Source organism: Mchenga conophoros, linkage group LG12, assembly GCF_057382185.1.
Source record: "Mchenga conophoros isolate Kocher_MC1m ecotype Shallow Benthic linkage group LG12, M_conophoros_male_GT1.1, whole genome shotgun sequence".
Lineage (NCBI taxonomy): Eukaryota > Metazoa > Chordata > Actinopteri > Cichliformes > Cichlidae > Mchenga > Mchenga conophoros.
The window spans coordinates 14,737,160-14,751,251 of NC_140537.1; the positions used below are offsets into that span (position 1 = coordinate 14,737,160).

Consider the following 14,092-nt stretch of genomic DNA (forward strand, 5'->3'; position numbering starts at 1 on the left):
AGGAGGGTGTCTAATGCGATAAAAACAAGACCGCTGCTGGATTTGTCTTTCAATTAAAAACTGTGAGCATAAGCAATAAAAAACAAAATTACGGATGCTAAAGTGGTTCTAAAGACGTGGATCAAATGTTGTTTTCTTTTCGAGGGAGAAACCCAGCAAATGATGTTTATTTCATGTCAACTTACCTGCGGCAGAAGATGAGCATTCATTTCACTTACAGTGAATTGAAGGTGAAAGGATTATCTGTATTTTTCCAGATATAACCTGTTTATCCCGCAGCTCCCTGTTACTGTAGGTTTTTGGGGGGTTTTCTCAGTGGGTGTGGATAAGACTTTTATGATGGATTGCACTATAGGTCCCCTCGAGTGCATGCATGTGAATAAATGGGTGCAGCGTGCGCATGTTTCTTCTTTCCCAGCCTCGTTCCTCCATCGGTCTGTTTTTTTCCCTTCTTTCTCTTGAAAGTTCTCCTTAAAACCCTTCCCTGTCCTTTTTCACTCACTTTCGGACATGTGTGCAGAATGTGTAGTTAAATTCACATATGGCTGCGCAGTCAGACACGCTGAGCAGAACTGTGCAGCACTCAAGGCACCTAACCCTCCTCTGTGGCCGCAGTGATTAATTACTTTTAACAAAGCAAACTAAGTCTTGCTTGTCTGGATCAATTTTTTTCCCCATCTTGGTGCGAACTGCTGTCACCAGTAATTGCCAAACTCCGTGTAGTATGAAAAGAGGTCCACTTTTCAACTCTCGCTGGTCCTAAGCTAACCATAGCCTCAATTTTCCACACTCGTGGGCCTACTCTCCTAGCTCCCATGGTGCTAACGATCCTCTCCCCCCGTGTTTCTTTTCCTTCTTTTAAATTTTCCTTTGTTTCTGAACTGTTTTCCCTTGTAACACCTTCTTGGGAGCTATAATGCTTTTGTATAAAGCTGTGACATTTGTTTAAGTCATATTTTTAGTAGCTACCCTGCTTTTAGGTCAGCACTTATAATAATAATGATAAAGTAATAATAAAGCACAGTGCTTCTTTCCATCTATGCATGCTAATTGGCATTGCTCCGCCAAGCTGATCAAACACCATTAATCTATTTGTAGTATATATTTGTTTCTAAATGAGAAAATTAATACATTCCCTTGCTGCAGCCAGCTGTGTGCGGTGAGCCATGTTGATTGTTGGCACCCACAGTATGACTCAGAGTTCTGAGCAAGTGTTTTTATTTGGCCTTCTTTGCAGGGGTGTGTTTGCGTGAGCATGCATGCGTGTTTTCTTGTTTCTGGAAGCGGATTAATTTGATGTTCAGAGGAGCTGCCAAAGGACTTCCAGTGAACATATACACTGTCTGTTTTTTTTTTTAGCATATACACAGTCAACAGGTTGTAATGCAACCTGTTCACTTCATCTTTGTTTTGCCGGACAGGCCGCAGAGTGTCACAGCACGCATAGCGAAAGCTATCAAAGTGAGGGAAACGCAGCAAACGTTATTAGCAGGCGGGCACAATTAATGATGCATGGTGATGGCCAAAGAACGCTGAGGGAACCTGTTTAATGAGCTAACACAAAGATTGCGCAGATGTGCTACAGGACTACTCAGCGTTATCAGAGGCTGATACCTCCTTTCAGTAGGAGTCTGCCAATTAGCCCTCTATTGGGAGTCGACTGTCAGGATTTCAGAGTAAAATTGGAAGCACTTGCTGCTATAATGTGCATTAGCTGCGATGTGCGGCTCTCTGCATCTTTTGGACTTTTTTGCTTCTCTTAGTGTGACAAATATCCTGTGAAAATTATGCTACTGTGGAGCTCAGCTACATTTAGGAGTGACAAATATCTCGTCACAAAAAAGCCGCCCTGAAACCTACTTCATTGTCTCCTCATTAATAATGAAAAAGTCCACACTGGTCCACTCATAATCCTGATTTTTTTTCTCTCTCCAGCTTTTCATATTTTCTCTGGCCCAGCAATGTGCCGGAGCATGTCATATATATGATAAGTAGAGGACCTTGTCCGCGTGGGACTCATCACACACTTAAATTGGCGCTCCGTGGAGTTCATATTGCAGTGTGGCCGAGGGGGAATTAGCCCGTCTATATATAAACCTCTGCATGTGTTGTGAATTAAAGTGCATTTATCTGATAATCGCTGGGGACTTCCCTTTGTGCATGGGTATGGTGAAGCAGTGGCGCTGTATCCACAATACCCCAGTATAGTGATGCTGCTGCTGCACTGGGAGATGGGAAGGAGAAATAGGTCATTCACAATAAACAGCTCTGATAGCCTGGATGGCAGCAGTCATGTACAGTAGACGAGGGAAGAATAACAAGGGGGCATCAGTGTGTCTCCTTGATGTGCAGACCTTTACCTCCTTTTCGAGCCCTCGTCCACTGTCGTGTATATAAAACTGTTTTGTGCTCCATTCTCATTGTCTTTTCAAACGCTTCCCTCTTCTTTGTCCAGTCTTATCAACCCCTCAGTGATTTATCTGTGATTCAGCTTGCCTTTACTCAATCATGTATGACTTCTCACTAGCAGAATCAAAAGCAGTGGGGCTCATGCCATGCTTTTCATTAGAGCTCTCCATAAAGGCTGACTGTGAGTCTTTTGAAGTATTGTAGGGCAGCTCTGGAGAAGCACACTGTCAGATGGCAGCCTGGGCTGCTGACTCTTGTTTGATGAAGCAACTTCCCACTAAGGCCAGAGCAACTTAATGAACCCAACCCAAGTGCCGACACTGGCAAGGAGCTGTGCCTAGTGTGTGACAGTGTAAGAGGGTAATGACTTGGTGGACTCTTCCTCTCTCTGGGATCTTCAGCGATAACCAAGAAAAAAAAGCACCTTGGGCTCCAAAAAACTATTTTGACTTGGCAGCTTATTTTTCGCACTCTGCAAATGCCACTTTCAAGTTTTCATTTCGCACAGACTAAATATTTTCCGAATAGTTTTTTTCCCTTCATTTTTGCCACAGTACATCTCGAGTCCTGCTATAAATTCAATAAATCGGGGGAGATGGAAGCAACATGTGAGATATTAAAACAGCTTATACTGTCATGCTTTAGAGAGTTCTCGCAAGAGGCTCAGTTGGGCGCAGCTTCCAGCGAGTAATGAAGACGCTTGATTTCTCATGTTGGGAACACTTGTCCCTTCTTTTGTGTTTACTTAGAAGAGGGTATTTTTCAGCCATGCTTGAGGTTAGTGTCAGAGCCAATTAAAGGAGTACAAATTAAGATGGAGGACACGGTGCCTCAGGCCAGAAGAGCACAGAGCCGGGGCCAAGTAGCCTCTTCTATTATGACTGTGGGGTAAAGCACATCAGGGGCACAGGCGATTAGGACTCTTATTAAATTTGCATTGTAAAGAAATTATCAAACACACAAATTTGTATTGAATAATTGGGATGATCTGTTACACTTTAAAAAAAGACTGAAAAAGACTTGATAATGGCGGTAAACACTTAAAATGTCCAGTGGAGATTGCCGCTCGTTGCTCGATGGACTGTTTCACTTGAAAAATGTGAGGTCTATAAAAAGCAGGCCTTTCTAATATAGTCTTTTATGACCACCTTTAGCCTAGTCGGCACAGAGGGCACTTATGCAGCCTTGAGTTTGCTCTCTTTTTTTCAGGTTCACCATCTGGCCTTGATTGATTAAAGCTCCTTTAAGTAATTAATGCCCACTTTAATTGCTAGTCAGCCCCTGTGGCTGTTGGGATCGTGTGCAGTGCTCAGGCAGAGCCGAGCCAAGGATCTAGTTGAGAGGGGCACGGAAATCTGTTTAACACCCTGACCCTTGCAGCCTTACATCTAAACACTCTTAAGATGCTAATAGGAATGCAACTATGCTAGCTGCATCCATGTGACAAACCGGGCTATAAATCACGGCGGCAGAGTGTGACGTGGCTTTTCTAACATTGGAATTAACATGCTTGGAATGAGCTACGGGGAGAGAGTGATTTTTTATATTTTTATCTGATGTTTTAACACTTTCCATCGGTTTGTTTCCTCTGTGAGGCCGTCAGTTATGGTGGACGTGCACGTAGCAGAGAGAAAATTGAATTTCCTCTGCCAAACAGTGCATTGTGACAGCGTGTCACTGCCCGACCCCACAGCTTGCCACTATTGTGCTGTTTCATCTGTTTGTGATAAATGAGCAATATCAGTCTTTCCCTTCTGTTTCACTCCGACTGTCACAATAGATGTACGCCATATGACACTCCACCGGTTACAAGGCCTGACCTTTTTTATTGAAGGTTCTCTTTGTCTTTTGATAATTGTTTTTAGAAAGCGTTAAACCATCCCCCTAACCAGATAATGCAAGACTCAGTGAATACAGAATACTCAGCATTGATTCCGCATACCTGACTATGACCTTTTCCAATCTGGAGTCCTACGCTGCCTGCCAGTTTGATGTGAGCCGGCTAATCGATTCCTTGCAGCCATGAGAAACTCCTACATTGTCTCTCACACTGAAATCCCTGCCAGGCAACCTGGAGTATACCTGAGTTTCATTGTCGCCACTCACTGAATAATGAAACATTTACCCTTTAATTGCCAGCTCTACATAGAATGATCTGTTTAATTTGCTCTCATTAAAGCCATCTAATCTAATGGGCTAATTAGGGGCTTTGGATAGTACAGCAATCACCAGAGTGTACAACGCCTTTAGGGAGGAATGCATCAATGGATCATAAATATTTTACTGTGTCTACCTACATGCAGATTGCGAGGTGTCTCAATTTGACTTGCATAGGTGCTTAACATGCACCTTTGATGTGGCTTAGCTTGTTAACAAAAATGTCACTGTACAGTTAACCGGGAGTATTCTACAAAAGCCCTCAAAGTCAGCACGTAAGGCAAAACAAAATCCTGTAAAAGCAACATTTTTTCATTGATTGGCTGGATTATTGAAGACATCTTTCATCCAGTGTGAGGGGAAAAATGAGTCTGTCACTGCTTTTTTTTTCTCCTCGCAAACAGAACGCAAACGGACAGATAAACACAGATCGATCGATGCAGGTCAGGGATGTTTTGCCGTTTTAGAGTTTGGCTTTATTAGATTGGGGAGACAGTAATAGACAGGCAGCTGCGTCATGATTCCATCCCTGTGACCCCGGGGCCAAAGGTTTATGTTTGACCCAGGGCAATGGGTGTAACGCCCCCACTGGTCCTCCTGGGGATCATCGGACCTCTTCAACCATGGGGGACTGGGGGGTGTCTACCTGCGAGGAGTCACGGCAGATGGATAGAAGCTCGCAGTTTTGGCTTCAGAAATAGATTTAATTAAGCAGAGGCTCCATTGTGCTTCTTCTGTGGCTTTCAGCTTGTCAGCTTGAAGGGCAGTGGGCCCAAAGCTGCAATCATTCCATTTCACTTTTTCAACTGTTCTCCCAGCTAATTTGTCATAGCCGACAGTTATCCCTGGATATTAAATTAAGCAGCTGACATTTTGTGTACCCGCCGAGTCGACTGTGTCACCTTGAAAGCGTAGTGGCGGAGATGTGCAAGGGATGGCGCAGGCACATGTCTTAAACCCTGGTCGACACATGACATTTCTGGGCCACACTGGCAACCAGGCAACAACACCTATAGTTAAAGAGCAAAGACAGAGAGGAAAGAAAAGCAGCAATGCCTTTGTTCCTGTCACGCTATTAGTGTTAATCTAATCCCAGCGTCCTGGCCGGTGTGGAAAGCTGATTTCAAGTAATACACGTTTATTGGAGACAGATGGGCGATTTTCTTCTCGAGATATTGATGTATTTTTTCTCAGTTTGTGTTTGTGTATATGCGTGTGTGCCTGCAGTGTGTTTGCAGCCTGCTGTCCCTTTTTGATGGACTGATTTGGGTTCCATTATGTCACCAGCGGGGGTTCAGTTCAGAGTCGTAGCTTCGGCACCACTCGCCCTGTGGGTGATCAGAATCCATCTGCAGCAGGCGTATCCCAAACACAGTACAGCACTGAAGGGTGTGGCACGATCTAAACGGAGCTTATGCGGCTTCTATTGATTTCCACATTTGAGTGCATCTCTATTATTGCTGATCACCGATCAGGACAGCAAGCTACACAAGGCCTTGGGCTACCGGAGCACAGCTGTAGCCATCTGTTCGGTGACAGGCCGTCTGCATTGTGTGTGAGGAGCTAGGCTACTTGTTTAGAGAGACATCAGTGTGCGTGAGATTTTACGCCTCTGAATGTGAGGGAGAGAACTGCTTCAGCTGTTAGTTAAAAAAAACCTGAACACATGGGCGTGTTTCCAGCTCCAGTGCCCTTGGTGCAAATTACCTATGCTATTTGATTCCATTCTGAAAATGACAGATTTGGGATCAGGCCTGTTGTCTGGGTGCATTTTGTCTTAGAACTACTACATGCATCTCACACTGCAATTTGAGAAAAGAAACTGTACGTGGACACACGTGCAGATACACAAATACTGAAAAATGGTTACAGCTTTATATTTAATGAAATTATAAGACAAAAACAGAGTTTGTGCAATTCTAATTAGCTTGGAAGTCAGCATTTCTTGTGGCCACCTTTATTCTTCAACACAGATTTCTTGTCATTTCTTGAAGTAGTCTTCAGGAATAGTTCTCCGGGCTTCTTGAAGGACATTCACAAGCACTTTGATGTTTGCTGCCTTTTGTTCTGTTCTCTGTCAGGATGATCCCACACTGCTTTAATAATGTTGAGGTCCGAGTGCTACAGACTGGTTTTCTATCCAGGTATGCTTTTACAACATCATCAGTGTGTTTGGGATCGCTGTCATGCTGAAAAATGAAACGGTTGCCAGTCACACACTTTGCTTAAGTGCCAAATGCATCTCTCAGGTCCTTTGTGAGGTTTTTGCTGAATTTTTCCCCCTATTTCTTAAGGACACGACTTTCAGATGCTATTCATCTGCTGTGGATTGTTTTTTGGACTACCACTTTCTCTTTTGTCCTTCACTTCACGTCCAGTTTTCTCAATTTTTTAAGGACATACAGCACAGCATCCAAAGATGTGCAAGGTTTTCAGCCAATAACTCTTTGGGAATCACCTTGTTGGTGCAAAAACACTATTTTATGCCTGCCAAATTGTATTATCTGTCATTTTTCATAGATTCGACTAAAAAAATGGGAATAAATTGTGTCTTTTGACTAGCTGCTAGTAAAAAATGTCTGTTGGTGTGCACACAACAGTGGTTCCTCCTTTGAGTTAGGTGCTTTTTTTAAAACTTGAATGATTCATAGGTCAGTGTTGAGTGGCTTAAGAAACAAACAAAACAAAAAAAACATTCCTCCAAAAATGGTCAGGTACAAAGTCTGGACTGAAAATAAGCGAAAAAGCAGCCAAATGTCCAAAACTTTGAAAGACCTTCAAAAATCTTGGAGAACTATTACTCAAGAGCTCTTCAGAAAATTATACAAAGTCTGGTTATTTGGTTTTCAAACGGCGCTATAAGAAATTCTGTACAAGTGCTTATATCAGGAACAGCGCTGACTGCGTACACACACAGTGAAACTTCGTTTACCAAATCATATTACTGTTGTAACTGTAGGTTACAAATGATCTTCTTATGGCTTCTTATGGCCTCTGACAGTGGACTCATCTCTGTGCTTGTCCTGCTAGACCTCAGTGCAGCATTCGATACTGTTGACCATAATATCCTATTAGAGCGATTAGAACATGCTGTAGGTATTACAGGTACTGTGCTGCAGTGGTTTGAATCATATCTATCTAATAGACTCCAATTTGTACATGTAAATGGAGAGTCCTCTTCACACACTGAGGTTAATTATGGAGTTCCACAGGGTTCAGTGCTAGGACCAATTCTGTTTACATTATACATGCTTCCCCTCGGCAGCATCATTAAAAGACATAGCATAAATTTTCACTGCTATGCAGATGACACGCAGCTCTATCTATCCATGAAGCCAGGTAACACACACCAAGTTGTTAAACTGCAGGAATGTCTTGAAGACATAAAGACCTGGATGGCTGCTAACTTTCTGCTTCTTAATTCAGATAAAACTGAGGTTATTGTACTCGGCCCTGAAAATCTTAGAAATATGGTATCTAACCAGATTCTTACTCTGGATGGCATTACCTTGGCCTCCAGTAACGCTGTGAGGAACCTTGGAGTCATTTTTGACCAGGATATGTCCTTCAACGCACATATTAGACAATTATGTAAGAATGCTTTCTTCCATTTGTGCAACATCTCTAAAATTAGAAATATCCTGTCTCAGAGTGACGCTGAAAAACTAGTTCATGCATTTATTACTTCCAGGCTGGACTACTGTAATTCATTATTATCAGGATGTCCAAAAAACTCACTGAAAAGCCTTCAGCTAATCCAAAATGCTGCAGCAAGAGTCCTGACAGGGACTAGAAAGAGAGAGCATATTTCTCCTGTTTTGGCTTCCCTTCATTGGCTTCCTGTTAAATCCAGAATTGAATTCAAAATCCTGCTCCTCACATACAAGGTCTTAAATAATCAGGCCCCATCTTATCTTAATGACCTTGTAGTACCATATCACCCTATTAGAGCACTTCGCTCTCGCTCTGCAGGCCTACTTCATTGGCAGTGAGGCGGTGGAGAGGGTGAGCAGTTTTAAATTCTTGGGGGTAACTGTGACCGAGGACCTGTCCTGGGGCAACCATATCACCTTAGTTGTACGGAAGGCCCAACAGCGCCTCTACTACCTGAGGAGACTGCGGAGCGCACACATTCCCAGATCTCTGATGTTGAACTTCTACAACTGTGCCATCAGCAGCGTTCTGACGTATGGATTTCTAGTGTGGTTCCCCAGCTGCACCAAGGCCGATCAGCAAGCACTCCAGCGGGTGGTGAAAGAAGCTGGCAGAATTATTGGAACAAGTCTGCCAGAGATCAGTAATATCTTCCCCACTCGCTGTCTGAGGAGGGTGCACAGTATCCTGCGGGACCAACATCACCCTGCGTGCCACCTTTTCCATCTGCTGCCCTCAGGGAGAAGGTACAGGTCTATACAGGCCAGAACATCCAGACTGGCCAACAGCCTGTATCCACAGGCTGTGAGGCTCCTGAACTCTCTGCCCCCCTCTCACGGACAATAACCATATCCAACTTCTTAATAGCAATGAACTGGTCTGCATTGGTGCATCATATCTTTATTCTCTTCCCCCTCCTGCCCCCCCCCCCCCTCTTTCTTAAATAGATAACTATCATATCTGATATCATATCTCACAGTACAATAATATTGAATGGGTTGCATTGTTGTATTTTGTCATGTTTCTCAGGTCTTTGTCTGAATTTCTACGAACATTATTGCTAAGGATTGTCTTATTGCATTGGAGTCACACTGGGTTAAATATGTACACTTGGGTTTTAAGGGGTATTTATTATTTTCTTCTTTTTTTTTGGGGTTGTATGGAAGCCCCAAACGCAATTTCATTGTTCTTGACAATGACAATAAATAAATAAATAAATAAAATAAATAAATAAATAAATAAATACTTGTTGTTCCTAGAGTATTTAAAAGTAGAATGGGAGGCAGAGCCTTCAGTTTTCAGGCCCCTCTTCTGTGGGACCAGCTTCCAGTTTGGATTCAGGAGACAGACACTATCTCTACTTTTAAGATTAGGCTTAAAACTTTCCTTTTTGCTAAAGCATATAGTTAGGGCTGGACCAGGTGACCCTGAATCCTCCCTTAGTTATGCTGCAATAGACGTAGGCTGCCCTACGTCTAGCCTACGTCTCCCATGATGCATTGAGTTTTTCCTTTCCAGTCACCTATGTGTTAATAGACCTCTCTGCATTGAATCATATCTGTTATTAATCTCTGTCTCTCTTCCACAACATGTCTTTTATCTTGTCTTCCTTCTCTCACCCCAACCGGTCGCAGCAGATGGCCGCCCCTCCCTGAGCCTGGTTCTGCTGGAGGTTTCTTCCTGTTAAAAGGGAGTTTTTCCTTCCCACTGTCGCCAAAGTGCTTGCTCATAGGGGGTCATATGATTGTTGTTGTTTTTTTCTCTGTATCCATGAAGCGCCTTGAGGCAACTTTTGTTGTGATTTGGCGCTATATAAATATAATTGAATTGAATTGAATTGAATTGTTGCTCGGTGTTCTGATCCATTTGGTAGTCGTATATATGTTTTCACTAGATTTTTTTCTTTAACCCCGAGATCTTGAGGAAAGCTCGACAAGTGGAAACACAGACATGTTCCCAGGGACTGAGGACACCTCTGGGGTTAGAGTGTACAGCCTAAGAAGGGGGCAAGGACATATGCTGAGACATTAATCTCCTAATAGAAAAAGAGCCTCCAACAGCTGGTGTTGCGCCGAATTCACAGTCTTAATCTTGTCAACTTTCTGTTCACTTGCTCTGACTGTGAGCCTTATTGTGAACAACAGAGCTGTCACTTGAAGAATATTGTCCATGTTTCATTGTAAGTGGCTTGTTAGAGCGAAAGAGCGTATTCAGCGGTGTGCGTGAGCTTATTTGTGTATATGCACAGGGAATGTTGGTTCCCCACAGTGTCTAGCACAGTGTATTGCGGTGATTTTTTGCATCATTTCCCTCTTCCTCCTAAGCATAAAAGCATGAATATTTAAAACTACATCAAACAAGGATTCATGAAATATTAAAATATTCGAGAAAGAAGAAAATCTTTTACCCTGTCTCTTATTCATATGTGTTTTGTAGGCTCTCTCTTTTGCTCTCACACACACACTCACACGTAATCACGCATTTGCACACATGCACATAAGCCCTCTCAGAATTCACCCACGGGTACGAACGACAAACCTTCCCCTCTCTATCCACTCTTCTGTGGTATCAGCACATTGCTGCATTAAGTACAAGACCCGAACATGCAAGAAGGTTCAATAATTCACCCCGGATTGAATTTCTGGCAAAACACATTATTCGAAGTCTTGGTTTGTCGATGTCATGTTGTAAAAAGATGCCAAACAGATGTGTCACGTTTCAGGAAGGCATGTGCTGCATGGGAACTTGGCAGGAGTGACTCTCTTTCTTTCCTGTTTAGGGAGCTGTTTGTTGGCTGAAAGATGAGACGCTGACACTCAGTTGTGCATACAATGTTGTACATTGACAGGTCACAGCAAATCTGCGATGCTGCCTCCTTCTTTGTAATGCTCCCTGTACCGTACCTCTGTTTATTTCTCTTGTCTGGCTAAGAGCTACAGAGGCTGTGCTAATCACTGTAGCAACAGCTCTGAGCAGATGCTGCTGTGTTTTTAGAAAAGATCCTTTTAAGCGTGGATTCAAATAAAAATGTGTAGGGGTAAACATCTTGTTTTTACTTCACCCAAAATGCTTCAATCCGTGCTAACAGCATCGCTAACCTGACGACATTATCTCTGCAGCACTATTTGATTTTGCTGCGTGCTATTCAGTCTTTTACTTGTACGTCAGTTTCGGTTTATCTTGAGCTCTCATCAGTATCACGATCACCATTGTCCCTAATTAGTATTCAGCCACTGCAATGTAAATTCAGTGGAGCCCTCTGTTTTAACAGCGGTACTTGGTTGAATTGACTTGTTGGATTATGCCGAGGCTGAGGTTATGTGACATTTATGTCTTTGTGCAGCCATATGGTGTATTTTGAAGCCCATGGGAGACTAATGGAAGAAGAAATCTTATAAGGCTGTATGGCACATCGATTCTGTCACTTTTGCAGTGATGCATTCAGTGTTGTGCTTCTGTTTTCCAGTATTTCAATGTATTTTCTAGCCGGTCTAGTCTTTCAACCTTATGTAGGACGAGAGAAGCTACAATGAAGTGATTAAAGAAGAGGACGTTTTTTTTTTTGGTTTGACTCAAACCTTCCTTTTAAATACATCTTTTTCCCTTCATCTTCTTTCCCCGGTCGTCTCGGTCAGGGTACGGCGCTTAAGAGAATGAAAGGGAGAGCAGTCATATTGTAGGCTAAATCTAATCAAAGGGAGAAGTGCTTTTAAATGTCTTTTGTTCCCTTGGGCAAAACGTTTGTGGGGTCTCTCAATTCTAGCCAGTGCATCCTGCCCAAACTCCACTGCTGCTAGATGCAATTAATATTGAGCGGATTCCCTGAACCGTGCTCCACTCATATAATAACAGTGTTAGAACAAAGGTTAATGCTTTGAATTTAATCTCTGTCGTCGTCATTTTCATTGGAGATGTGATGCAAGTGAGGGGCGGCGGAAATGTTGAAGTGGGGGGCAGCAGGTCTGGAGAGAGATTGGTAGTCAGCGGGGGGTCTCGGACGGAAGCGAAATTAATTACTGGTCTCTGTAAATTCGATGTCATGTCTCATTTTCCCTAATCCTCTCTGCTTTTCTCACTTGCTAGTCGTGCTAACAGAGAAGCTTGGGAAGGCTAATGAAAAGGCCTCTTAGATGCTAATGGCAAATTAGCCCTTGTGTCACTTTTGGAAGCTATGAGTGGAGTTGCTGCCTACCGCGCGAGAAGTTAGCCAGATGGTAGCCTGGACCGCTGCTGCTACCCCTCACACACGAGCCAGCGCACAAAAAACACACCAGCGTAAGGGAGACTTTGGGACTCTTATCTCTTATTGCTTTGTAGCTGTAAATGTGCGACACGAGCCCATATATGACTATTCTGGGAGACACTTTGCTTTCTCCTGAAGGGGATTTATCGGTTTGGATTGTGAATAATGAGCGCAACGTAGTTTCATCTCTCTTTGCTGGTGTTGTAAGACTGGACCAGAGTCAGGTTTAACAACTCAGTAGGATTTCTGTCTGATCGGGCCTTAGACACAAACATACTGAGTTACTTGCCTGGATGAAAGATCTCTCTGCAGCTAGTGATTCCAAACAGACATGCGGGGGGGGGGAAAGCACACTTATTGTTGGGGCTTTGGATCGCAGAGACAGCGTCTGTTTTAGGTTTCAGTGTGCACAATGTTCCAAAAAAAAAAAAAAGAATTAGTCTCTAACAGAAAGATACAATATGTTACAAGTTGCATGCAGTATCTGCCTCATGGTACTGATTTATTATGCTTCCAACAATGTGACTTTCCCAGCTCTGTGAATAAATGACTGGATGACAAATCTGTTTGAGTTCTGTCTCTCTGAAGGCTCTTCCATGTGTCCAAAACATTACGCAAATACATATCTGAAGTTTAAAAAAAAAAAAGTATAGCAAAAACAGACTGGGCAGTTGGGTTACTCTTTTACAAGTGTGTACTGTCAAAGAGAATAAGTAATCTGAAGTATTTATGGGTGTTATTTTCTAAACTACAGGCAGACTTGAGTAAGTAGTTCTGTCTCATTCCCCTCTCTCTTTCCCATCACTTTTTTTTTCTAACAGCCAGAGAAATCCCAGCGCTCGACTTGTGCAGTTTACTCCCACAGCAAGGAGACAGAGAGCAAAAAAAAAAATTGAATAGAAAAACAATCGTTGCTCCTGAGAAGGCAGCCAGCCAGAGTGTAACATGTGCATTTATGTAAAACTTATAATCCAATTAACAAGTACAAAAAAAGCCAGTGATCACTCTATTATGGGAATACAAAGGAGAGAGGTGCCATGTTCAGAAAACTGCTCATGTGGAAAAAATGCTAATGGCGTGAAATGAGTGTGTCTGGTAATGTGTTTGAATAAAGCCCCATGCTGTGGCAGAAGACTTGAGCACTGATAGCTCTTTTACCTCCTTCTCTCTGCAGGCATACTTCCGACAGGGTGTTGCCCTTCAGTACCTTGGACGCCATGCCGACGCGCTGGCCGCCTTCGCCTCGGGGCTGGCCCAAGACCCCAAGAGCCTACAGCTACTGGTGGGCATGGTAGAAGCCGCCATGAAGTCGCCCTTACGAGGTGAGAAATGTGGCAGGTGAACACGTGCACTCTGTGCGCGCGTGTCAGCAGGTCTTCGTGTGTGTGTGTCACTCTTTTTCTGCTTCACCTTATTCACGTTTCTGTCCTACAGCAGCCTAAAAGCCTGTCTCGGAGATAATCCTCGCTCAGTCAATAAATGCGTTGAGGTGACTTTACCTGTCAGTTTTGTACCTGTTTTGTGGGCAGGCCATCTCTCTATCTGCCCATCTTCCTGTCTTTGTGAGCGACTGGTGGTGTCAAGCACTTACCTTCGGATTCTAAGGAATGACGCCTGCAGCTTCAGCAT

The 14,092-nt window shown here is 43.3% G+C and overlaps 1 protein-coding gene across 3 annotated transcripts in view; it reads left to right on the top strand.

Moving 5' to 3' along the window:
- Positions 1–14,092, top strand: part of LOC146562296 (tetratricopeptide repeat protein 28-like) — a 196,806-nt gene that overhangs the window by 103,669 nt on the left and 79,045 nt on the right. For all 3 annotated transcript variants that reach the window (XM_085293926.1, XM_085293927.1, XM_085293928.1), the window contains one exon: positions 13,638–13,785. In XM_085293926.1, coding sequence (XP_085150052.1) covers positions 13,638–13,785 — 148 coding nt within the window. The remainder of the gene's footprint in view (positions 1–13,637; positions 13,786–14,092) is intronic.